We start from the raw sequence: 26,757 nt of genomic DNA, 5'->3' as shown, positions 1-26,757 counted from the left end.
CGGGGATGGACATGGTGTTTGTTTTTTCTGTAAAGATAATTCAAAAGCCTTTACACTACTCACCTCCAATGGTCATTTAAATATTTTATTTAGTTTTATTAATCGTCATAAAACAGTTTCAACTGATGTTGTTAACCATTTTTGTGACAATTTTATGACCGTTTTAAAATAATTGTTTTTGTAACATATATCTTAAGGCAAAGAGAAATAAGTACGTAAATTCTAGTGCTTTCTTCCTCACAATTTTTTTCTTTGAAAATCCTTTTTGTTGCTAAACCAATGATGATTTCTTTCTTTTCATCATTGTTACAATACGTGTTGACTACGTTAAACATGACATACTATTCTAGTCTCCCGTCTGGCGAGTGCATGCCAATCGGAACGGTTGTTGTATCCTAAGGGTAGACATCGATGAGCCTTCTACACTTTATTGGAGGGGTGAAATCTTCCCTAGGGACAGTGCAAAGCACGCAACAACTAATAAGTTTTCTAAATTTTTTTCGCATCTTATTTTAATATTCATTTTTCCAGCAATCTTAGGGAAGATTTCAGGGGAAAAAAAAAAAAAAAAACAAAGTCTAATGATATGGATGCTACACTGCTCATCATCATCATCATCATCATATTATTATTATTATTATTATTATTATTATGGAGCATTGCCCATTTTCTATGCTTGCTCTCTGCTGATTTCAATGGGTTCCATCTACGCTTGTATAATCATTTTTTTTCTTTTACATCATTGGTTCTCTTAATTGGCCCTATTAAGGTAATATTAGACGTTAATAAAAACTTCTTTTGTCGTTGTTGCTGCTGATGCATTCCCCCCTACCTACAACCCTTTTGGGTTAGAATTCAGTCACAGATGTATGGGTGGAAGGCATTTTCATTGACTTATCCTTGATACAAATATTTTTTAGCCTTTCAAAATAGAGGGGGATTGTTGGTATTTTCAGTAAAAATATTTGAAAAGCCTTTACCACTCTCCTCTAACGGATATTATTTTCAGTTTCTTGAATTTTCTTGTAACCATTTTGTGACTTATGATTGTTTTGTAACCGTTTTAAAATAAATGTTTATATATACATGTATCTCAAGGCAAAGAGAGATAAGTACAGAACTTCTAGTGCTTTCTTCTTCCTCGCAAAATTATTTTCTTTGAAAATCTTTTTGTTGCTGATGCAATGATGATTTCTTTCTTGTGGTCATTGTTAAATATGTGTCGATTGGATTAACCAAGCCATGTTGTTCCCAATTGGTGAGTGCACGCCAATCGTAAAGGTTGTTGTATCCTCGGGGTAGATGTCAACGAGTCTTCTACAATGTATTGGAGGGACAAAATCTTCCCTAGGGGTAGAGCTACGCACACCACAACCAATAAGTTTTCTAAATTTTTTTTTGCATCTTATTTTAATATTCATTTTTCCAACATATGGGTGGGCCATACTCCTTGACAAGGTTGCTTACAGTGGTTTCTTTCGATTGACATGGTTGCATGGTAAACTCGGTTATGTACTTATGTCAAGTGCTTCATTGACATATGATGCTCTTGGGGCATGAATAACTCATGGTTAAGGAGAAACCATGCTTGACACAAAGTGCTGACCAATGGGTATCATGCAATGTCAATGTCAAAAGCTTGTAGTGTTGACATGTTGACCAGGCACGACAGTTACTTGGCAATTTCTCCTTGTAAGGCTAGCAGATAGGCATGGCTGGTGGGTAAATTCGTGGGGTGACATCTTGGCATTTTTTTTAGCCACTTAGTTGTAAGCATAACTTGTTCTAGCCTTGTTGGCAAATACCAGTTGTGTATAGCACAAGCTAGGTAGTTGGGGTTGTCAACTACATACCCTATGCAATTTGGGGTGTCAACTGTGTATCAATTTAACATGTAGGTGGAATGGGACACAGGAGAAATTCATGTATAGTTCCTGCACATGTTAAGAGTGTGTATTTCTTGTCTTTGAATAATAGAAAAGGTTGGGAATTGTTGCTCCTATAAATAATGTTTCCTTATGAATGTTGTTTCAATTTCTATACACTTACAGGACTTAACCAACAAATTAGAGTGTGTGACATTGGCTTAACGAAGTGTGTCACTTGGTGCTATCATAGTGTCAAGTTGTGGGATGTGAACTTAGACTTTGTGATAGTTACCATCACGTATAGTATAGGTTTTATGCTTGGAGTATGTTCATGTCTTAATGTAAAGTGGGAGTATGACTCATGGGTCAGTTTGATGTTTTCTTATGCGAGAGCTAAATAGGCATGTAAAGCTCTTTAGGAGAGGGTGAGTCTTTATTAATCTTGTAAAACAAATAGAATTTGTTTATCGTGTTTAGCCTGTTTGCCTCCCTAGCTAAACATGTTGCTTACGGAGGTGTAATTGTGTTGCTTCAATATTTATTGCTTGCTTGCCATTTGCTTTCATGAATAGCTTACTACTTCCATTACTTTACATTCAACAGTTGTTAATGTGTTATAGTGCTAAACCACAACAATCTTTGGCTGGCTAGTTAAACAAGAGTGTTTTGGCTAGCGAAGCATGGACCTTTACAAGAAGTGAAATATTTGGCCCTTGACACTTACGCATGCAATGTCTCTCCTTTTAATCTAACAACCACATTCCTGCCAATGTTGCCACCTCTCTAAGCATGCTCATCACTACTATAAAGATACGTAAATGTGTCTTGTTGCTTACTTATGAAGTCCTAGATGTCTATCGTACACTACATGTGAGACCTTGTATAAAAATTTCTCACATACTGGATTCCCGAGGAAGAAATAGAGCTTCTTGTTTTCATGCATAGCAGACTAACAAGCTGTTGAGAGAATGACCTAAGCATGTCGATGGAATAAGCCAACGACCTATCTCTACGACTCCTAGCCAAGACTAAGGCTCGACCTTGCTACCCCAATGGTGCCTATGATCAGTCTCAGTGGTTAAAAACATCAAAGGTTGGGCTATTCTATTTTTTGAGTTTATTGAAAGGGAAATCCGATGTTGACATAGAAATTGGATATGGCAAAGATGGCGCCTACCTAGCTTTCACAAATTCCTCAATCATCCAAGGTGCTCCCTTTATGTGAATACCCACCTACGACTTTGATTGTTATTACTTTTGCAAGAACTACGATGTTATTCTTGCGGCAACCACTAGAATATTACAAAACAATCTAAAGAGGGTCATAGCTTATTCAACTTGTAGAGCTTTCATGGAAAGCCTATATCTTATAGTCCATACAAGAACAAATGGTGGGCAATCTTCTCTGCGTGCTCTTTGACTTACCATAGCTCCATAGTGGTGGGAATGAAATGGAGTAGATAGCTTGAATCAGAGGATTTGTGTGTAATAGTAGGTCAAGAGTTGAGACCTTGGATTAAAAGATTTGAGTGTGATGATGGGCCAAGTTCTACAAATTGATATAATTAATTTCCTTATTGGCGACGATCAAGGCATCCTATTTCAAAAGCCTACTCTATCAAAGCATTAAATGTTATATCAAGGGATGTGAAATATTACTTATGGTTGCTATAGCACAAGATTTGTGAAAGCATAGCAGTCCAAATTGTCAGAAGTAGTAAGGTTGTAGGTCAAGATTTAAGACCTTGGATAAAAGATTTGAGTATGATGATGGGTTAAGTTCTACAAATGGATATAATTAGTTTGCTTACTGGCAACAATCGAGGCATCCTATTTCACAAGCCTACCTTATCAAAGCATTAAATGTTATATCAAGGGATGCAAAATATTATGGATGTTAATGCACAAGATATTGGTGACAACATAGCTGTCCACATTGTTAAAAATAGTAAGGTTTGATGAAGGCTACGGCAATCTTCTAATGCAGAAGATGAAATCTTTATTGGACAAAATGTGCAATAAAATTATGCACACACACACACAAAATACATATATATTTTATACTCAAAATCATCATTGGGTGGTAAATTATATGTACCAACTTGAGCAATACAAGATTTTCCACCAATTTTATTGTGATGGGAAGGGTCCAAGGAGACATTCTAATCTAATAGATGAAAGATCTCTTAAGTGGGGGAAAGTAAATGAAGGCCTTGCATATGAGGTGAAGATTATATTGGGTAGAGATTTTTGGGCCAAAGCAAATGGCATCATCCCTTGTTAAGGTTTTAAGAGTAGTTAATTTACTCACTGGGCAACAGTAGAGGCAAGTTGATGATTCAAAGAGACTCAATGTTACAAGGATCAACTCAAGTTCATAGCTCTGACAGAGATGGATGGAGGTACGTCACCTTTTCACAAGGTTTTGACTACAAGGGGGGGTTTAAGATATCAACAGCGGCAGAAGAACTGGGTTAATGAAACACTCCCAGCCCCAAGCAAAAGGCTCATGAGCCTGTTTCCAGTACAGACCTCTGGCAACTCACCTCCCAGTGCTCCGACTGTAATGATGAACGTGTTTCCGTCCCATGAAGAAACCAAGAGCTAGATCCCATGGAAATGTGCTTCTGTCCTCATTGCGGCAATTGCATCAGCATTTCTGTCAGGAATTAGGATAAGCCCTGCACAGTGAGCTCAACAACAATGACTGTACACATGCATTCATTTGCATAAGCTGTAGTAGCCATGTCAGGGAATTGGTCATGGGCAGACAGCTGTGTCTAAATTGTTTCAAATTTGAAGAAACTGGGCCCACCTTTCCCAGGCCTGAAGAGTTCAGCTGCTTTAGGACTGGGTCAAGAATCTATTCTTCGGCCCTACACCTTCCCTCTCTTCCAGCACAAAGCCCTTTTGACTCTTTTAAAGGTGAAGGCCCAATAGATCCTCATGGTCTTTCCCACGATACTGACCCCAGCAAACTCCCTGTTTCACCTTAGGAGGTTGGACAGCCATCATCCAGCACCTCCTAAGCCCTCTGCAACATAGAAGCTGTCCATCCTGACTCACACCAAACTGAGATGGAAGTGCCTGATTCTGGTGCTTCATCAAGGAATATATCTGATGCTTAGACAAGTTATGAAAACCCCTTTGCGAAACAGCTCTACCTCACTTAGGCTTGATCCCAGTCAGCAACAATTGACAAAGCACTCTTGGGCTACAGCCTAGTGAACATGCAATCACAAAATTCGAGGACATTTAATGCTTTCACTGTGTTAGTGAACAGTACAAGGATCAAGTTTTGAATTGGATTCTCACAAAGTCAAAATGGCAAGCAAAGCCCTTGGAGTCTCATTAAACAGCATAGAGGAAAATGCAGGAAATATCTTCAAGGAAATAGAGGAGAAGAGAAGGGAAGCAGGCAAATATAACCATTTGAGGAATGTGAGTAGCAACAAGAAGAAAGATAAGAACAGGGAACTGAAGAAGTTCGATTTTTCAGTAAACCATGACAGGAATGGGAGTTCTTCAGATCTTGAGGAGGCCAGTCGCAGCAGGCATTATTTTCAGGATTTATGATGTTATGATTTATTTCTCGGGGTGTTACTGGTCTCAATGATAAAGCTAAAAGGTCTGTTCTGAAGTGTTTTTGGAAGGAAAGGAAGAGGCGGATGTGATCTGCCAGCACGAAACTAAGTTGGAAACTCTTGACAAGAATCTCACCACCTGTATTTGGGGATACAGTAAGAGCAGTTGGATTTATCTTAGGGCTTCTGGCAGTGCTGGTAGGCTCTTGGCTATCTGGAAGAAGAAATGCAGCTGAGCTGAGCTAGTAGGGCACACAACTGTAACCTTCTCTGTCTCTTGCCTCTTCAGGAAGTTGGATGAAAGCTTTACTTGGCTTTTCACTGGTGTCAACGAACCAGGTGAAGGATTTCAGCATGGTGTCCTTCCCTCATGAAAGAAACGGGAGAACTATGGAGAAAGAAAGAATGAAATAATTCCAGAACTTCCCTAATGTAAATGCTCTTATTGTCCTCCCTCATGTGGGGGCCTTTTTTACTTGGTCCAACTCAAGAGAGATCCCTTCTTTCTCAAGAATTAACAGATTTCTGATCTCAACAGGTTGGCAGGAACACTTCTCCAAGGTCATCCATAAGTTCCTCCTTAGGCATATCTCCAATCACTTCCCTGTTCTGCTGGACGCTGGGGGAGTAAATTGGGAACCAACTTCTATCCTCTTTGAAAACATGTGGCTCAAACAAAAAGGTTATGAGAAACTTGTCAAGGAGTGGTGGTCCACTCTCCACTTCAAAGGCTTTGTAAGCTTTGTACTAGCTTCCAAGTTGAAAGAGATTAAAGGAAAACTCAAATGGTGGACCAAAAAAAACCTTCAGAAATATCCATATGAAGAAAAATGCCATCTTGAGAAAACTTCAGGATCTTGAAGCCAATGAAATTTCTCACGGGCTTATGGAGATAAAGAACAGCTTGAACAACGTAGTAATTAACGAGGAAACTTTAGAAGGTTGGGACATCAAAGAACGTATTTGCGAATTCTATAAAACCCTTTACTCTGAGCCATCTACTTGGAGACAGCAAGTTGAGGTTCAGAAGAATCTGCCTCTCAAAAGCTTGGTGGGCTGGAAAATTCTTTTATTAAGGAAAAATTTCTGTGCCATGAAAAATTCTTTCAACATAGCATTTTTCCAAGAAAACTGGGATGGTTCTCACAGATGACATTATCAAGGTCTTTGATAAGTTCCATTCTGTGGGCAGACTTGTGGACAGCAAACTATACTGTTGTTGTTTTGATGTCTAAGAAGTTGGTGGTTGTAACATCAACACTCAATAAGTTTGGCGGGAAGTGCTTACAAGCTTTTATCCAAGGTTCTGTCCTCAAGACTAAAAATCCAATACTTGAAGTCATCAGACAGCACCAGAAGCCTTTGCTTAAGGGAGGCGAATCTTGGAGGCTGCCCTTATTGCTTTGGAAATTATGGAAAGTCACACCACCATCAGAAGGTAGGAGCTGTTTGCAAACTTGACAAGGGAAAAGCTTTTGAGTTTTGACCTTGTTTTCTTGGATTTTATTTTGTAGTCAAAAAAGGATTTTTAATGGCAGCCCTTTGGACTTCTTCCACTCTTTAAGAGGTTTGCAGGAGATCCCCTATCTCCTCTATTATTCATCATTCTGCTACATCATAGTAATGGAGATTCTCAGCCTCCTGCTGAAAAATGCCACAAGAATGAGACTTCAAAAAGGGCTGACAGTGGAAGGAAATGGCAGGGAACTGGAAGTTTCTCACCTCCTTTTTGTGGATAATACCATGATTTTCTGTTGGACAGAAGCTCATCAAATACCTAATCTGAGATGCTCATGTTTTGCCTCGAAGCAGTTTCCAATTTGAAAGTCAATTTGGAAAAGGGAGAACATTTTCACATAGGGAATGTGAATGACAGAATTTTCTTGGCTAGCATCATTGATTGAAATATGAGGACATGTCTTTTGAACTACCTTGGTTTCCTCAGGGCAGTGGGCAAAAAGTTTAAGGAAACCAGGATCTAGGAACCTATTGTTGAAAGATTTGAAAGTTGGATGGTTGGAAGCAAAATTCCCTCTCTAAAGGTGGAAGATGCATTATCATCAAAACACTCTCTCCAGCCTACCAGTTTACTTCCTGCCTCTCATCCCCATTCCTTGCTTTGAGGCCTTGGAAGACATTCAAAAAATATTTCATTGGGGAAGTACTTAAGTACAGAGAAAGTTTTCAATTCCACTTAGTTAAACAGGAAGTTGTTCAGCAACAAATTCCAAGAGGTGGCTTGAGTCTCAAATTTCTCCTGCTTTTCAATTAAGGCCCCCAGAAAATGGCTCTGCAGATTCATGAGTGAAAAAGAGTTACGATGGAGAATGATTATTGCCTTAAAAGTATGACCTTGATCACAATGGGCAGGCTCCACGAGCCCATACAGCCTATGGATAAGTGTTTGGAAGTGAACTAGGAATGTTGGGTAGGATTTCTTCACTCTCATCCACTTCAATGCTGAAAATGGGGACGTATTTTGGCACAACATTTTGTGCAGCTTATCCCCATTTGATTTTCAATTTCTTGCTATTTTCAAGTTAGCAGGCAAGAAAGATGCTTTGGTGGGTATGTATGTTGACTAACAATGCAACAGCTTGGATCCGGCTACTGCTCTCACTGGCTAGCACAGGACCACTTCTGAAATAGTGGAAAAGGAGAAGTGAGCAAAGAAAAGTGTAGCAAAGGAGGGGAAGGAAAAGAATCTTGCCTTTGATTCCACTCACTATTTTTTTGATAGTGTTGTGAGGAGAGAGAGAAACACTAGAACTTTTGAAGAAACAAGTACTTCTCTAACAATCCGTCCGCAAGAATAGATGGCTTACAACTCTCACAAGTTGGTTTAGTGGGCTTAAATGTTGGACACACAAATCACCTACTGCATAAGGGTCCTGCAGCACAGGGTTCTAGGATTGCATAATCCTTGTGGGCCTTTATCTCTCTGTTTTGGGAAGGCAGTTTCTGCCTCTTAAACTTGTAACCTCCAGGTTTCGGTATAGCATCCAACATTGGACCAAAGAATACAGAGCAATCGAAAATTTATACTTAAACAAATGCAGAGTAAACTTTCTGTTATTATCTATACATGTCATCTGCAAAGCTATACGTTGACAAAATATCTGTGAAAAAAGAACGGCCAAATAAGTGACAATAATATACCTTTGTTCTGGAAACTTGGATAATCGTCTAGCATCTAAGCCTGTGATAAACTTTTGTGCAGCTTGAACATTTTCCGCTCCTAGAGAACAGAACCCAATAACATAAAAAAACAATTTCTTTGTTTTGCCCATCTAACTTTATATGCAAAAGCATATCAGATGATCCAGTAAAATGGCCCTTTTGAGCAGTGAAATAAACAAGAAAACTGACATTAATTATATAGCTCAGCAGCTTAAAGATAAGAAAAGAAGCCAAAAATAAAGAAGGTTATACCCTTTGTCAACTGGAATGCATGCAAAGTACATCGCTCTGCTGCTATTCTCACAGGAGCATTTCCATCTTTCAAACATTCAGCAAGCACAGGGCCAAAAGTTGTAACATGGGACATGATTACTGAAGGATTTTCCTGCCATATGGTTTACAAAATTTACATTCTATCTAGTAATTTCCTATGAGATTTTAATGAAAAAGTCAAATGCATGCAACATTTTATCCAAAATTTATTAGACTAAGAGAAAAAATGTTAGGGAAAAAAAAAAATAGAAATTGTTATATAACAAAACATGCAAAGATTCAAGTATGTACTTTTGCAGCTGTTTTCAATACAGTTAATGCCCTTCTTCTGACTTCACTGGAGTCATCTTGCAAAGCTGATACTATGGGCAGAAGAATTTCCAAAAGTGAGCCAGGGTTTAAGGGTTCACTGTGAATTTGATGAAGTAGAAGCCTCCCCAATCCTTTCGTTGAGGTTTCACGAACAGGGGACTGTCAAAGAATTGAGTCAGAAAACAGGGAAATTTAGAACTATGAAACGTAATTTTGCCAGAATTGCCACACCTTCTCATCATTTAAGGTAACTTTAAGGCAATTGAGAACGGATGGGAATGTTTCAGACAAGCACATCTTTGTAGCACTGTGCCTAAGCATGGATGACACTGCAAGTACAGAGCCATGCCTAGCAGACCAGCTAGAAGATGATGTCAAATTTGAGAGTTCCTGAAGCAACTCAGACAGCTGATCTTCTTCCATGTACTGCAAAAGCATACTGAAAGTTAGCTCAGAGAGTAACTAACAAATCATAACAATGTTAGAAGGTGCTGAGTCGAATATGAAAATTGCAAGAGTTAAAAAGAAAAATCCAAAAAATAAAATAAAATGAGATGTAATGGCAATGGAATAAGCCTGAAACTTGGTGGTGGGTGGGTCTGATTAGGGATCAACAAGAGCTCAAATCAAACGGTAAGACACCTTGCCTTGAGCGCAAACCAGTCTAACCTCAGACGTAAGTATTGAACAATACACAGCATTAGTTGGCAATACGAGTTCTACATATGATCATCTCCACATTTTACTTGTCAGATTTGAGTTGAAAATTATGTCCTTGTTTTTTTTATTAGTTTTTATTTTATTTTCATTATAAGATGGTTTGACAAAGATAGGAATCAACATACTAATGCATTTTTCATATTTATTTACATATTTAGAAGAATCTTATGATCCTTGATCCTATTCTAAGATCCAATCCTTCAAACCATCCTAGTGATCCTACATAGGATCCCAATTTTAACAACCTTGAATCTGTCATGATGCAATAGTCAAAATCAAAATCTAAGTTAAAGCACCTAGGTGAATGGCCTTTCTCCTTAAAAATTATAGATGACTGTGGGGGTTGACTGGTACAGTTTCAAAGAAAAAGAGAATACAGAACCCACCCATCAGATGTAATGCTCGAGTCTAGCATAGAAGCATGAATAAAATCAGACACTAGTTGGGTTAGTTTGCCAGAAATCCCAAGCCCGACCTGAATTCAGATCTTGCTGCAATTTTCAAACCCACAAGCCATGGAAGGTTCCATTGATACCACAGGAAAAATTGAAGAAATAAATAAATAAAATATCAGCACCACTGCTCCAACTGCAGTCATAGTTCACCATTCACCTCCAAATATTGGTAAAATACAAGTAATAAGAAATTCAAGGCTTCATATTTGAACCAAAATTAAAACATCTTAAAAAGATGTGACTGCTAAATTCTTTTAAGTGAAAAAAGAAAATGATGGAAAAAAATAGAAACCTAGATGTAATAAAAATGAGAAAAAATACTCCTTATTGGCTCATCTTCACCAGACCTGTGATATGATACCCAATATGCTTGCAGCAGAAATTCGAACTTGTTCATCATCATGATTGATCAATTTTTTCTGGAGGACATAGACACGGGTTCTAACAACGCTGCTCACACTCTTGCCAGCATGCTTTAAAACACCTTTTAAAGCATTCAATATTGCCTCCTGGACCCCACCGTCTGATGCCTGAATGATCACAATTCAGCAGTGTAACTTATCTAACATTTGATTTTAGCACATGACATGATTGCAAAATTTTGAGTATATCACCTGTAAGTTGGACAGGAGGTCACCAACTAATGGATCAACTCTAGTACTTAATGCACTAAGCTTTCCAACTGCGAAAGCAGCAGTTGAGCGAACAGTCCTGCATTCACAAACTAGATGGTAAGCATATGGGGCAAGAAGCATCCAAGACGGGCAATAATATGCGATAATTTATGTCAAATGGTGCCCAACAACCTGTAGCAGTAATATTAAACAGGATCATCCTGTACAGTACATACAGTTCCTTCAATTATAATATTGATTACTAAATATGATAATCTAAACTAACCTTGTATTATCCTGTAAGCATTTGATAAATGTCGTTTGAAGCTGGGGAAGGAAAGGTTTGAGTGCTATCCCCCCCTTTCTTATCATGATGCTCAAAGTTGACAAAATGGCACTCTTCACCTGCCAAGGGAACCGGTCCCCTATTATCCGAATGAGAGGCCTGTGGTTCCAAAACACGCAAACACCAAAGTCGGATTTTAATTACTGTCTCATGAAAACACCTTGGATTTATGAGGTAAGCATTTTGAGGGGTGGGAGGAAATGGAGTACCCTCCCTTCCTCCCATCATTTTAAAATAAATAAATAAATAAATAAAACTAGACAGGTCAATAGGTAATCCTCCCAACTCCCCCCCCCCCCCCCAAAAAATCACCTCCTTCCAAATCATTATCAGAGAACGCCGTCTCAATCAGCCATTGGAAACATGAAAGAACAGAGAATGTATTCAAGATAAGAGAATGAGCATTTGGACTTGAAATCATTAGAAGATTCTAACAAAATTCATAACATGATCAAGAAAATATGAGGATTATTTTAACACCGTTGTATAAGGGAATGGATCAAATTTCATCAACTTGCTTGGGTCTTGACACAAGTCAAATCTTAAGAGTTAAATGTGGTTTCTAGAAAAAAATATATATATTCTTGAAGTCTTACATAAGCAACGAACCCTCTCATTTCTGATGACACGCTACTTGGAAAAAGACTAAGAAATTCATTTCTTATCAGGTAAAAACGCAAAAGCAAAAGCATCTTTCAACTTGATAGATGATCCTCAAATATTTTGACAGTTCCCACATCTGAGCAACTTCACAACCAATTTTTCACTAGTTTGTAGGTTTAGAAGGAAAAGGACAACAGGGCTTTATTTACAGAAGGAGTTAAGCACATTTAATATCCAAAACTTTACAATAACCATAACATTTTACATTGAAGATCAAAACCACCATTAAAAGCTCCAATTTTAAAAGAATCCAGGGGCAAACCATAAAAATACACAGATCATACCCAGTAATTGGGATGACGAATTCCTTCAGTGCTTGTTCACCGGTCACTTCAATCAGTTCCCCAAGACCCTGAGCTGCCTGTTCTCTTAGTTCTGCTGATCCACTTATCAAACCCTAGAAGTATAAATGGATATCACAACTTGCTAGAAATTTGAAAAACATGGTCAAAAAAATGCTTCTGAATCACACAAATATATCCTCTTCATTCAATTTTTTACAACAAGAGAAGAGACATTCACAGTCTAAAAAGAGGTGGTGTTAAAGCCTTAATAGAATGCGTTTAGGTGATTAAAAGTAAATAAAAATGAAAAAAGAAGATGAAGTAATATTGAGGAAACAAATAGAGGCAAGGGATGACCCAATTATAAGGCTCATCCCAACAGGCTTTTGATCAGGGTTCATACCTCACTAAACCTTCCCCAGTTACCAAAAAAATTGAGGGAACAAATATGGAGATTTCATATGACTATCTTATTCATTTCGTAAAACCAGGAAAGTTTAAGGATAGCCATGTCAAGAAAATAAAATTTGCTTGGATGTAGAAGTTTCTAATGCATGAGGTGAGGGCGTATACCTGGAGAAATATTGGCAGCAACGGCTGAAGAGCTTTTGGGAGACAGAATCCAGGTATAATAACAGGCCCTCCCTGCAAGTTCATAAAACAAAACATTAGGTGTTTGAGCAAGTTGAAATTGCAGAGGGAACCATCTACACGTTCAATCTCTGGTTCATTGTGGTTTATAGCATTGTCCACTCAAAGCATATAACTCAAATGCAATGCTGGAACCACTCACCTTTCTTTTTCTACGCTCTTTATCTCTGGAAGTAGATACTGCATCACGAATTACTTTTATATAAGAAGGAAGCACTTCCTTAGGAACAGAACCAATAACCCTTGACAAGGCTTCCCACGAGACCTGTACCCATAATTTTGTAAGGAGCAATATACTAATACAATAGAGACAGCATGAAATGGTAGGAAGAGGATGTTACTGCAATGGTGGCCGAATCAGAATCACTAAGCAGAACAATCAGGGTAGATATCATATTTGGAGCTTCATCAACCAAATATAATTTGCTGTTCTTGAAGAAATATCCTATTAGGTATGATGAACTTCTTCTGATTGAAACCTGAATCAGATGATCATGGAAGAAAAATATGAATATGAGAGAGAGAGAGAGAGAGAGCGAGAGAGCGCAGATGAAAATACAATAATTGCAAGCATACCTGACTGTCACCAACACCTTTCAGAAGTTCTGATATCAAAGGCTCAATGCCTTCCTCATCAATGACCAAGACCACAGTTTCAGCAGCCTTCTTTGCCAAAGTTTGAACATCCTAAGTTTCCAATCAGCAGAAAATAATCAAATAGAAGAGATCATGAGAAACATATAACCGAAAACCTTTAAACCAACTGCCAAAATGAGGTCCAGAGATGTAATTCTCATTCATGGTGAGAGGAAGTGAAAGCTAAAAACACATCATCTGCGTGTTAGTAGCATACCCTGTTATCATCACCCATTGCAGAAAGCAATGCAGGAAGAATGGTACCAAGGTGGAAGTTAAGACCAGGTCCAGCAACCTCTGCTAAAGCTCCAAGGGCATGTGCATTAAAGGCACTGGAAGAATATAGACATCTTTAGGTAAAAAAGAAGCTACTCAAAATCTTGCACAATAAATAAAAAATAATAAAAATAATAATACATACGAAAGAGGAAGGTGGACTAGCTTGGGCAAGATATGAGGCAAAACAGCCGTAGTCCTGACACTAAAATTAAGCAGAAAAATTAGCAGCCAGGAAAACATAAAAGACTAAAAAAAATTCAATATACATGAACTTAAAAGCTATCTTACCTTAAGATTTGTTTGAGGCCATCAAGAGCTGTTTCAGAGGTTTGATCATCCTCCAGAGCATGAAGCAGCGTTGGAACAATCTCATCAATAGCTTGCATTCCAGCGCTCTACAGTAATGCAGTTTATTTTCAATCTTCTTTCACAAAACATATTAAACAGAAATCAGATGGCAATGAAATACTAAAAAGAGCACCTTATAGAGAGTGCTGAATGCTAAACCTGCAGACTCACGAACCTCAGACATGCTGTTCCCAGAAATGAAAACCATCAAGTCCTCAGATAATGAAAGATTAAAACCCATTTATTAGATATAGGACAACTGCAATTCCTGAATATGTAAATGGCAAACCTATCACAGAGGGCAGTCCGAATGGTAGGTATGAGCTCATCCATGAAATTCAGCAACTGGCTCTTACCAGCACTGGCCATTACTTCACTCAGGCCAATGCATACACCCTATTAGGCAAGTGGATTAGACAAGCATATTTTGATAATAAAAATAAATAAATTAAAATGAACTTCCTAATTTAGAGGATTCTGAGTTTGGTAACAAAATAACATTTCCTCACAAACAAAAGAGAAGACTATAGGGCCGTTTGATATCACTTTCAAAATTTATGAAAACAAAAACCAGAAACAAAAACTAAAAACCAAAAACCAGTAACTTGTTTGGTTACTAATTGTGGAACTAAAACAAATTACAACTTGATTAAACAATGCTAATTTTTATCCTTGAATCAAATAACAATTACAAAATATGATTAAAATAAAATAAAATAAATATAATTTAAAATACTAAAATATGATTAAAATAAAAATATATATAATTTAAAATACTATAATAAAAATAATATTATTATAATTATTTTACTTAATTAGTATATTTCGAAATCCACTTTATAAGAACAACCTTATTGTGAATGACAATTGAAATATAGTAAAAATATTTTCAATGGATTTTATTATTTTTAAGTTTTATGGGAATTTTTATTTTAATTGTATTTTAAATTCATATGATCAGTTTGTTTTAATTTAAAAAGTACGGACAAAATGAATGATTTAATTAAAAAGAAAGGGGTTAATTCTGGATAGTAAGATATTTGAACAAGAAGTTGCCAAAACATCTCAAAACCATAAAGTCTAGTTTTAAATTTTTTTTGTGAACAGTTGAAAACCATCAACAGAAACAAAAAATCAACAACATAAACAAATACATTTTCATAATCTGTTTCTTCACAATGAAGAAATGAAAACAAAAAACAAAAAAACAGAAAGGATACCAAACAGGCCCTACATGGAGAGAGAAAAAGGTAGAGAATTTGAGGTTTTTACAGATGGGATGGACTGGAGAGAGAAAGATTTAACTGGTCATAATTTTTCACAAAAAATGTCAAATTTTCAATTAATTTTCAGCTTTTCACTGCTTGCAGAATATATATATATATATAAGAAGTCACCCTCCTTTTTAAAAAATTTTCACCAACATTATTACTATTAAAAAATTTCTCTTTCAGTTACTTTAGACTTTGGTTACATAAATCATCAATATGAAAACTCAGTAGTTCTGTAAAAAAATTTTATAGAAATTTTTAATTTAACAAATTTCAATATGACGTTGTGACAGTTTCAAAGCGCTTTTAACAGTAAAAATTATGTAAAACATTTTGTGTTCATATATCCTATTTCTAAATACATATCCGGACTATCTAGCTCATTCTGTTGAGGTAGAAATATCAACAATCGATACCCAAAGTCCTTTAATTTTAATTGATGAAAGATAAATAACATGGAACCAAGGACCACTCAAGAACATCTACCACTCAAACAAAAAAGAACCCAAAAAACAGTGCAATAGTTTTATATCTTGGTGTAGTAATTTAAAAGAAATGGGAAGAAGTCTCACTTGTCTTCTGCTAGTACTAGGGTCCTTTAGCCCTCGGGATAAAATTGGGATGATTAAAGGCAGTACTCTTTCACCAAGCTTCCTAACAAGCTCACCCACAGATCGGCCAGCGACCTAGAAATAAAGAAGCAACATAGGTTAAAAGTCAAGCAAGCTATATCTAAGAAACTGACTAGAAGAAGTGACTAAAATCCTAACCTGTCGCCTTTCAGAAGATGATGATGCAAGAGAAATAATTAGTGTATTCATTAGAACAGGCATTATCTCCTTAAGAGTTTTTGGAGTGTTTGCCACAATTGTCTTCCACACATGTAATGCAGCCTGGCAATGAAATGAAGAGAAAGACACACAGGGTGCAGATCAATTTAAACATAGGAAATAGGATGCTTAAGAGGGTCAAAGTAAGGAAAATATCAGGACATGCACAACGTATGTCATTCAAATTGTCATTGATGCTAACCTGACGCACAGATAAGCTGACATCGGTTCGAACCATATATAATGCTGCAAGAACCTCGTTACGCTTTTCCCGCCCTAATACCTCAATGATAGCACGTCCATGTGCTTCAGTGCTAGAACCTTCATCGTCACTACCACCTTCAAGTATTGCTTTCCCAGAAGTTCCAGCAACCTAAATATGATAAAAAATATTTCACCTACCAAATGACAACAGATTCTCTAATAGAAAATTGAAATATATGCTGAAGAGCATATAGTCTCTTATACCTTGAACAAAAGGTCGCCCAACAATTCTACAGAACTTTGTCGAATTCGCCAGTTGTCATTGAATATACCATCTTCTACAGCAGGAAGAAGCAGAGGCAAAGACCTGGCAACAAGAAAAAGAGAATAAGCAGTCTCCCAAACACCAAAACCCCAGCAATAAGACTAAAAATTATCTAATGTGTAAAATATGACAAAAGTGCGACAACGCATTTCAAAATAAATTCTAAATAGCTACATTCTTTATGCATGTTGTCATATCAAATCCTTGTCAAATTATCTGCAAACTATTCCTAAAACTTTGACAGCTAAATCCAAACTCAATATCATTCTTGGCGATGGATCCAAATCCAGAATATCAATTAGTAAAACTAGAAAACAACCAAAAGAATGAGGGGGAAAAAAGCTGAATGAACCACATACGTTGTTGCATAATGCTCCACCAGAACATGCCCAGCACCAAGTGCTGCATCACGTACAGATTCATTCTCGTCCGAAAGCCCTGTAAAGGATAAAAGAAGCAGTATTTTTCAAAATATGGAAGCAATAACCAAACAGAGAAACTGCAGAGGCTTGACATACAGAGAATTGTCCACAAAAGCACAACACAGAGAGGAAAAGGTAAATACCATCCAAGATAGCAGGCAACACCTGCTGTAAGTAGTTCTGGAACTGTACACCTAATGACCTTGGGAAATACTGTATAGAAGAAAAAAAGAAGTCCTATAAGTTGATTGAAAAACAGAACCCAGGGACAGGATAATCACTTGTTCAAAAAGCTCACCTTGAAAAGCGTTAAATATCCATCACGCACAGATGCTCTTTGATGAGAACAGTTCCGGATAATATCAGGAAGTATTTGCTCAAAATACTCTGTGCCAAGTGCAGCTAAAACCTGGAGGCAGATCAACGCAGGTTATAGTCTCTTAGCAATTCTACAAATTTAACAAAATAAAATGAAAGAAGACACGAACCTCTGAAAAAAAAACATGACAATGAAAGGGAGAACAAATGCAGGCACAAGCACACAACGCATAAATTTTGCTAGAGCAATAGATCTTTAGAAAGGAACAGAAAGAACAGGCAAAGTTTTTTTACTTTTCTTGGACTGCATAGAGTTACCTAACACAAAGAGTTAACTTACTCACAGCTAGGCTTTCTTGATTTTTTCCCTCAGATATGAGCATAGACCCACGGCTATGATTTCTATGCCCTCTGTGTACATTTGATGCACCATTTTTTTGGTGCCTTCTAATACAACATAAATTTATTTGTCAAAAGTTGAATAAATAAAAACATTCATTCACTTTTATCCAGCAATAATAACAATCGATTGCCGCCCTCTACCGACCCCAAGCGCCAACAAAAGGAAAAACTGTACAATTTAAGGAAGACAAAATGTGAATCAGACAAATTCAAAATCTAAATCTCATTCAGGCACAAGCACAAGGATGCATACATAATATGCACCAACCATACATGTGCAGGTGGACACATGCACACACATGCATAACAAATATGTGCGCATGCCAGCAATTCCCATACCTGCTTCGTATTACCTAGACAAAGGTAAAGAGAAGAGGAGGGAGAGGTGACTAAGGCGATTACAGAAAAATCGAAGAACATCAGGGAATCAAGAAATATAGGCTTCTGTGGATAATGATTCAGATCTGAGAGAGCAAAGGATATCACCCTGCTCGTACTCTCACTATGATCATAGAGAGAAGTAAAAGGCTTATCTATTTTAACAAGGCTCTATTGATCAAGTGGCTTTGGAGGTTTACGGTAGGAGCGGATCAGATTTCAAGGAATTACTTGGAGGTAAATTATAACTTGGACCATAATGAATGGATCACCAAGGAGCCTAGGCAAGCTCACAAGGTATTACAAACTGGACAGAAGCTAGGGAGTCAGGGACAACAAAGAGAAAAGAAGAACATTTATTAGAGAGAAGAAATAAATGTAGAAAAACTGAGGAAAAGATCCCAACAAAGAAAGCCTTAAGAAAATACAATCAGAACCAAAGTCAGATGACCAAAGCTAAGAGCAGCCCCACAAAAGCCCACATGATCAAACTCCAAAGACCAAAGAGAGATGAAAAAAACCATGCTTCCCCATAGCAATTCATACTGTATTTGATTGACAACACTTGAACCTGGATGTTCCTTAGATGATCCCACGCCTTCAACACTTGAGCTAAGCCTCAACGCCAACAATTCATATTGTTCTAGAGCATTTAAATTAAATTCTAAACCATATACTTTAGCAATTTTAAATTCTTTCCACATTTTGAGTACAAATTAATAATCTCTCACAAGATTTTTTTGGTACTGTGATAATCATTTAATTTACTTCTCTTAATTGTACTATCTAGAGCCTAAAGGGGATATAAAAGGCATACTTAACTCCCCAAATACAAAAAAATACAGTAGTAAGAGTTCCTTGAGGAATGAACTCCTCTTCAAAAATGTGTGGTAGGGAGAAATAAAACGCTTTGGAATATTTAACAGCTCACATTTAAACTGTGCAGTAGAAATGCTTCAGTTTGAATTATGTGTCCTTCCATCAAACTGAATGCATGGTCCTAAAACTTGTCACCCACACCATTTTCCAACAGTTGTCACTTTCTAACACTAAACCTTTAGTTTGTGGCATTGCCACTTTTAGATCATGTGATTCAAACCACATTTCCACAATTTCTTTAGAACAAAAGGCTTTTTCCTTCATTTCCTGGCATTTTGCTCACTTCCAATAAAAAGGAAAAAGAAAAAAGAAAAAAGAAAAAAAGAAAAGTGAACCTAGCAGAAATAAGAAGAAAGCAAAGATAATGTAAGCTCTTCAACAATTGCAATCAAGCACTTCACAAAGAAACCCAACATAATCAAGATATATGGCTCTAACTTAACATTGTTTGAAGCCCATACAAAATCTTGTGACCTATTGGGGATGTGGCTCATATTCAAATCGGGGGCTTGTAGATTGGGCTTATCTAGAGGATTTTCCTCCGAGGGATAACTATAGATGTAGTTTAGGTTTCCTAGAACTCTTCTATAGGCATTAAATGGTTATATAAACATCATTATGTAACCTAGAATAGATTAAGCTTCAAAGATTGTAGCTTTTGACATTGATCATAGTGAAACCGAGGTTTCTGCTCCCGTGAATGTAGGCTATTGCCGAACCATGTAAATCTTGTGCGTTCTAGTTGTGTCTTTGCTTCTTCTTATTATTGTTTGATTTGCTTCTTGATTATAGTTCATCATCGAGTGATTGCATTAATTATTGTTGATTGTTTCGTGTTTGATTGTGTGCTTCTGCTGCGCGTGTTCAAGTTGAACGAACGTCAACAAGTGGTATCAGAGCTATTGGTCCTACAATTGCTGGGGTCTTTTTGATTAAGTTCGATGTAAACAAGTTCGACGAAATTGGTAATTTTGGGCTTTGGCAACAAAGGGCGAAGGACTTGCTAGTGCAACAAGGGATGGTGAAGGCGTTATATGGAAAGAAGTCGAACGACAGGAATGACGCAAGTTGGAAAGAGCTTGAAGCAAAGGCGGTTTCCATGATCAAGTTATGTCTGGCCGATGACGTGTTGTATCACATCATGGATGAGGATTCTCCGGCATCAGTTTGGCGAAAACTGGAAAGCCGATATATGTATAACGGTTTTTCAAAATTTGTGAATGTAGTTGAAGAAGGGAGCTCAAGGAGCAGTGATGGTGAGATGCTTACTGTTTCATTAGGTTCAAAACGCCTCACGGGTTCTTGGATCCTAGGCTCGGGATGTTCTATTCACATGACGCCCAACAAAGCCTAGTTAACAACTTATAGATTGGTGAGTCCTGGTTCCGTTTTGATGGGAAACGGTGCGGTTTGCAAACTTAAGGGAATGGGGGATATTAGGATCAAAATGTGTGACGGTGTGGTAAGGACGTTATGTGGGGTAAGGCATGCACCCAATCTACGGAAGAACGTGATATCATTGGGTGCTTTGGATTGTAACGAGTACAGTTACAATTCCAAAGGCGAGACAAAAATGGTGTGTGATGGCGTATTGATGGTGATGAAGGGACAGAGAATAGCAAGGAATCTCCACGCACTACAAACCACATACACAACGGTGGGTATTCTTAACTACATTGGTATGGATGTTTGGGGACCAGTGAGGGCAGCATCATGGGTTGGACATGGATATTTCGTGAGGTTATCACGAAAGGTTTGGGAGTATCTCATGCGGCACAAGTTGGAGTTGTTTGCCAGGTATAACTTGTGGCTGAGGTGGAGTACCAAATCGGGAGAGAGTTCCTCAGGTCAAATATTGTTTTTGAGTACGCTGGTGTTCAAGGAATTATGTGAGCGAGGCATGGTGTATGCAAGGCTTGCAAGGAACTTTTTGGTGAAGTCAGCAAGTATGGCATGTTTCTCGGTTAATCGATCGCCAAAGGAATCACTAGATGGGACAGTTGCAGGAGAGGCTTGGACTGGTTATGCGGTAGACTTTGAAGGTCCAGCCATGCTCGTTTCTAATGAGGTGGGATCTAGGTTTGGTCGTATGTCCAGACAGTGCATCTTTCAGGTATATAAGAAAGATGGGTTCAAGCTAGGTGATCCAATGGCAAACAGGGTGACGATTAGTGGAAACATGGTTTTAGGTGTTAAAGTCATGGGACATCGTACTCAAGTAGATGAAGAGAAACAGGTGCCAGAAAGCTGCAGTAGCAGTAATCAGCATATTGTGCAGGTAGAGTTGGAAACTCAGGGAAGGAGTGCAGGGAGTTCTAACTCAGGAGACTTGCAGTATCACGGGATAAACTAGAGCAAAAAGGAGATTGTGATGCAGGTGGAGTTTCATACTTAGGACAGAGATGACATTGGTTATGATGTAGGGAGTTCAAACTCGGGAAACCAGCATGATCACAATGGGCTCAGAGGCACTATCAGGCCACCGCCCAGGTGTGATTTGATGTCTTATACAACCATTACTACAAGGAAAGGTCCTACTACCTTTCAGGAGGCAATGCGCGGCTAGGAGAAGTGTAGGTAGACAGGTGTCATAGTGGAGAAGATGGAGGTATTGTATAAGAATCAAATGAGGGGGTTGGTGGTGCTCCCAGAGAGGGAGTGGGAGATAGGCTGCAGGTGGGCAAGTATTCTGTTGTTTTATATGTGTGACATGCGTAGTGTTGGAAAGGTTCCGACTGAGGTAAATCAGTCAAGGACTATTGAGAATGGAAGTTGACATGAAGGTGTTGAGTAGTACCAAGAGTGTTCTTGGGTTGGAGATTCGCAAGGTTACAGGGAGATTGGGATTATCTCAGGGTGACTTTGCAGCTGCGGGGAGATTGGTGTTATCTTAGGACGATTGTATGGACAAAACGAGATTGTGGTTATCTCAGGGTGGTTTTGGGGATCAAGTGTTAGTGAGATTTAGCATGGTTCATGTTAAACCTATCACTGGTACACCGTTGGAGAATCTAACTAAATAGTCTACCGCTAAGTACTCAAAAACAAACGGTGATGTTTGGGTTGTGTCAAAGATTTCCTATGCCAGTACATTTGAGTAAATCGACGGGCAACAGAGGGTTATGTCAGTTGTGAGGTTTGCAAATGGAGACTACACAGGGGGCTTGGAAGACAAGAGGCTTACAACGGGGTACGTTGTGGGAAGGCCTAATTGTTGGAAGTCCGGGGTACAGTCTCAGGGTGCGTTGGTTACAACTGGATTGGAGTTCTTAGCAAAGACTAAGGCTGCCAAGATAGCATTGTGGTTCGAAGGATCGTTTAAGGAGTTGGGTGTTCAGCTAGGTGAAGTTCTTGTTACCACGGTCAAGTTCAAGCAAGGCTTGGACTTGGTTTACATCTCCAGATGTTAGAGGGGAGGCAGGTCCTGATCTACGTGCTCAAGTGGAGCAGCAGTTATGCTTTCAAATTTCCAAGGTGGTGAATATTCGCCAAGGTAAAGATTGTTGGGGATGTGGCTTATATTCAAATCAAGGGCTTGTAGATTGGGTTTATCTGGAGGATTTTCCTCCGGGGATAACTATAGATGTAGTTTAGGTTTACTAGAACTCTTCTATAGGCATTAGATGGTTATATAAACATCATTATGTAACCTAGAACAGATTAAGCTTCAAGTAAGCTTCAAAGATTGTAGCTTTTGACATTGATCATAGTGAAACCAAGGTTGCTGCTCCCGTGGACGTAGTCTATTGCCGAACCACGTAAATCTTGTGCGTTCTAGTTGTATTTTTTGCTTCTTCTTATTATTGTTCGATTGTTTCTTGAGTATATTTCATCATCGAGTGATTGCATTAGTTGTTGATTGTTTCGTGTTTGATTGTGTGCTTCTGTTGCGCATGTTCAAGTTGAACAAACGTCAACATGACCACTAACAACATAAAATGCCAATGCAGTACCACTTGATCAAGGTCATGAATTTAGATTTTGATATAATTTCAAAACTCCAAAAGTACCAAAATTCCCATGGAAATTTCAATTTGAATAAAACAATGGGAATTGTAGTAAAGCATGGAATTCTTTTATGAAACTCTAGAAATGGTTACGACAACAACAACAAGCTAAGCCTTAAGCATTACGTAGGGAAACTTTAGATATGAATAATAGACATAATAATATAAGTTTTAGGACTAGCATATTATAAATTAAATACATCTATGTCATGTATGAGATGCAATTGTCATAATACAATGTGTATCAAAAATAATCATAATATAATATACGTATTAAACATATATTCGCAATATAATATATATTTATTAAACATATTTAGTTAATATAAATGAAATTCTTAAATCAATTAAATATTATTTTTTGTACAAATAAAGATAAAATTAGACATGAATGGTTAAATAAATCTTTGTTACTATATCTTAGTTTTAATTTTTCATATAATTCGAAATTCCTTGTAATAATATTTTGTTTCAATAAAAAAATAATGGAGGGAAATTTCACTTTGCATCAAAATCTCATGTTTAAATTCCAAGCTCATTCTAAAGTAAAAATTTTGATGGAAATTTTGTAAGGTGAAAATCGACTATCACTTTGATTTCGAGGGTGATGGGAATGAAAATTTCATGCGAAATTTCATCAATTTCATGGAAATCTAAGACCATGCACTAGTTAATGTAATCATAGTCTTAAATTTTGAAAATTTGTGAAACTTTGTGAGGGTTCAAAACAAATAGGTTTCAGTTTCTTTTTTGCAAAATTTAGTCCAAAATTTCAAGAATATCAGCCAAAAATTAAAAAAGAGAAAGAAGAGAAGTTTGAGGTTGTTCATCTTGTTTCTAAAGCTTTCACAATAATCTATTTTTATATTTTCTAAGGTTTCATTCAAAATTTCCATAATTTATTATAAATTTAAATTTTCAAATGTTTCTTTAAATTGAAATTAAAATTCTATGAAAATCAAAATTTTTTAAAATCGCACCCCTTGAAATTTTCATTGATGTCGAAATTTTAGTCCCTAAATATAATATAGAATATCAATTGGATTATGATAAAGAATATCAATATTTGACAGTATTAAAAATCAACAAATGAAATAGGAATAATAAAGGAAAACAAATCCAATGTACAGCCGAAAATTAAAAAAAGAGAGAAGTTTGAGGTTTTTCATCTCGTTTCTAAAGCTTTCACAATAATCTATTTTTATATTTCCCAAGGTTTCATTCATAATATCCAGAATTTATTATAAATTTCAATTTTAAAATATTTCTTTAAATTGAAATTAAAATTCTATGAAAATCAATTTTTTTTTTAAAATTATGCTCTTTAAAATTTCCACTGATATCAAATTTGTAGTACTTGAATATAATATAGAACATCAATTTGATTATAATAAGGAATATCATTATTTGACAGTTTTAATAAATCAACAAATGAATTAGGAATAAGAAAGGAAAACAACTCCAATGTACAGCACTATCGGCCTCAAACTGCAAAAAACTAAAAATATCATCAATCTATTCTCAGGATTCATGACTTATCTATAAATCAAGAAAAAATTCTGATAACAAGTGCCCCCAATACCCCGAAGTCAGAAATGTGTCACAATGCAGCATGAACAAGAGGAATTTAAGAAGGAAATGTTTACAAATTACAGAATAATGAAGAGAAAATTATAGAATGAAGGATAAGTAACTTATAGTTACTAACCTCACTTAATCCTTGAGCAGCTCCAGAGCGTTCTACATTACTATTGTCAGATTTAAGTGTGTCTAATAGCCATGAAACAAGATCTGGGAAGTTCTCTTCACCCATTCCTCTTATAAGAGATCCAAGTGCCCTGGCTGCTACAGACCGAACCTCAGGAATAGGATCCACAAGAACCTGTTCTAATTTAGAAGATAGAATATGAGACTAAGGCATAAAAAAGAAACAGGTCATAATTAAAACTCCAAGAATAAGAAGCGACCTTTTTCACTTCAGGGAGTAGCAACCCAATATATGGGATCATATCCTTCGGTTCTGTCACTAATGAACACATATTTCCAACAATTTGAGCAGCCTTTTTCTTAGTGTCAGCACTTCGTTCCCTTAGCCCCCTATGGACAATTGGCACCAAAAGTGCAAGTGATGGAGCATCAACTGAATTAACAAATGTTGTCTGAAACACATTAACAGAAGATTAGTAAATTAACACAAAACAACAATTGTTATTGGTTTGAACAATAAATCAATTTAACTTACTTGAAGGAGAATGTCGAGGGAGTATTTTGTATAGTCATTGGGATCAGTAAGACCCATTAAAAGAGTAGGGACCAAGGCAGATATTTCTGGATTCTTTATCACACTCCCAACCTAGAAGTCAAAACACAAGGGAAAAGATTAAAATAAAAGGGTAGAATGAAAAACGGTGGCCACAGCTCACAACATGCAATAAAACCTGCTGAAGAGCCATTTGCCCAGCTGACTGGACTTTCGGATGGGTATCTGTCAACACCTACAATCAGAAGAACAGCTTGAACAAACAAGAAAGCCCAACATGTACTAAGAACAAAAAGACTACAGAAGTAAAGCTAGTATTGAGATAAACCTCTGTCAGTTTAGGCACAATCCTAGGAAGACATTGAGATAGTTGTTGGGGGGCACAGTAAGCCATGGCACCAAGTAGTTGCACACTACTTTGCTTTGTTCGCCAAGCTTTATCTTCAAGACCCTGAGAAATTCATGCATTCAAAAACAAAGACAAGGCACTTGTGTTAGCTGTAAAGAAGGCATGCCACTCAAGAGATTCACCTCGAGAAACAGAGGCCAACTTTAACCCCATTCACCTTGATTATATTCATGATCTTAAGTTTCCACGAAATTATCCAAATTTCCATCCAAATTTCCACTTTTCATCACCCTCAAAAACGATATAGCAGTTGATTTCTATCCGAAATTTCAATAAATCATCCAAAATTTATTGAAATCTTAAAATTTTAGAGAAAATGGTCAAAAATTTAACTAAAGAATGTAGTTTCCTTGGAATTCCAACATGACAACTAGATGCAAAGTGAAATTTCACTCTTTATTTATCTTTTTTATTTAAAAAAAATTATTACGAGATCTATGAAATTATATGAAAAATTAAGGATATATATTAGCAACAACATTTTATTTAGCCATGCCTAAGTAATCTTTATTTTTATAATAAATATTACTTAATTTATTAATGAATTTCATTTATATTACCTGAACATGTTTAAGACACATTATATTATGAATGTGTTTAATAGGCAAATTATATGACAACTATTGCCACTCCCACGCAACATAGATCTATTTAATTTATAATATGTTAGTCGTAGAACTTACATTATTATGTCTATTAACTATTTCTAAGGTTTCATAAAAGAATTCCATGCTTTTACTAATTTCCATGGTTTTCTCAAATCAAAATCAAAATTGACATAAAATTTCTGCACTTTTGGAGCTTCAAAATTTTAAGATTAATTTAAGACTTTGGTTATA

General features: G+C 36.9%; 1 protein-coding gene across 1 annotated transcript in view; it reads right to left on the bottom strand.

Annotated features, from left to right (window-relative positions):
• LOC131154214 (protein ILITYHIA) overlaps positions 1-26,757 on the bottom strand; it is a 122,924-nt gene that overhangs the window by 11,719 nt on the left and 84,448 nt on the right. The window contains exons 31-59 of the mRNA XM_058106834.1: positions 25,838-25,960; positions 25,688-25,744; positions 25,492-25,602; positions 25,217-25,408; positions 24,958-25,131; positions 17,564-17,674; positions 17,409-17,478; positions 17,203-17,281; positions 16,783-16,885; positions 16,517-16,687; positions 16,255-16,377; positions 16,057-16,170; positions 14,503-14,609; positions 14,347-14,398; positions 14,154-14,260; positions 14,008-14,067; positions 13,804-13,918; positions 13,527-13,637; positions 13,292-13,429; positions 13,093-13,215; positions 12,873-12,944; positions 12,300-12,412; positions 11,293-11,451; positions 11,007-11,103; positions 10,740-10,922; positions 9,449-9,643; positions 9,197-9,376; positions 8,885-9,017; positions 8,612-8,690 (exon numbers count right to left, since the gene is read on the bottom strand). Coding sequence (XP_057962817.1) covers positions 8,612-8,690; positions 8,885-9,017; positions 9,197-9,376; positions 9,449-9,643; positions 10,740-10,922; positions 11,007-11,103; positions 11,293-11,451; positions 12,300-12,412; positions 12,873-12,944; positions 13,093-13,215; positions 13,292-13,429; positions 13,527-13,637; positions 13,804-13,918; positions 14,008-14,067; positions 14,154-14,260; positions 14,347-14,398; positions 14,503-14,609; positions 16,057-16,170; positions 16,255-16,377; positions 16,517-16,687; positions 16,783-16,885; positions 17,203-17,281; positions 17,409-17,478; positions 17,564-17,674; positions 24,958-25,131; positions 25,217-25,408; positions 25,492-25,602; positions 25,688-25,744; positions 25,838-25,960 — 3,452 coding nt within the window. The remainder of the gene's footprint in view (positions 1-8,611; positions 8,691-8,884; positions 9,018-9,196; positions 9,377-9,448; positions 9,644-10,739; positions 10,923-11,006; positions 11,104-11,292; positions 11,452-12,299; positions 12,413-12,872; positions 12,945-13,092; positions 13,216-13,291; positions 13,430-13,526; positions 13,638-13,803; positions 13,919-14,007; positions 14,068-14,153; positions 14,261-14,346; positions 14,399-14,502; positions 14,610-16,056; positions 16,171-16,254; positions 16,378-16,516; positions 16,688-16,782; positions 16,886-17,202; positions 17,282-17,408; positions 17,479-17,563; positions 17,675-24,957; positions 25,132-25,216; positions 25,409-25,491; positions 25,603-25,687; positions 25,745-25,837; positions 25,961-26,757) is intronic.

Source organism: Malania oleifera, chromosome 4, assembly GCF_029873635.1.
Source record: "Malania oleifera isolate guangnan ecotype guangnan chromosome 4, ASM2987363v1, whole genome shotgun sequence".
In the NCBI taxonomy this organism is placed as follows: Eukaryota; Viridiplantae; Streptophyta; class Magnoliopsida; order Santalales; family Ximeniaceae; genus Malania; species Malania oleifera.
Note: the sequence above shows the minus strand (reverse complement) of the source record. Positions and strands in the feature narration are given on the sequence as shown.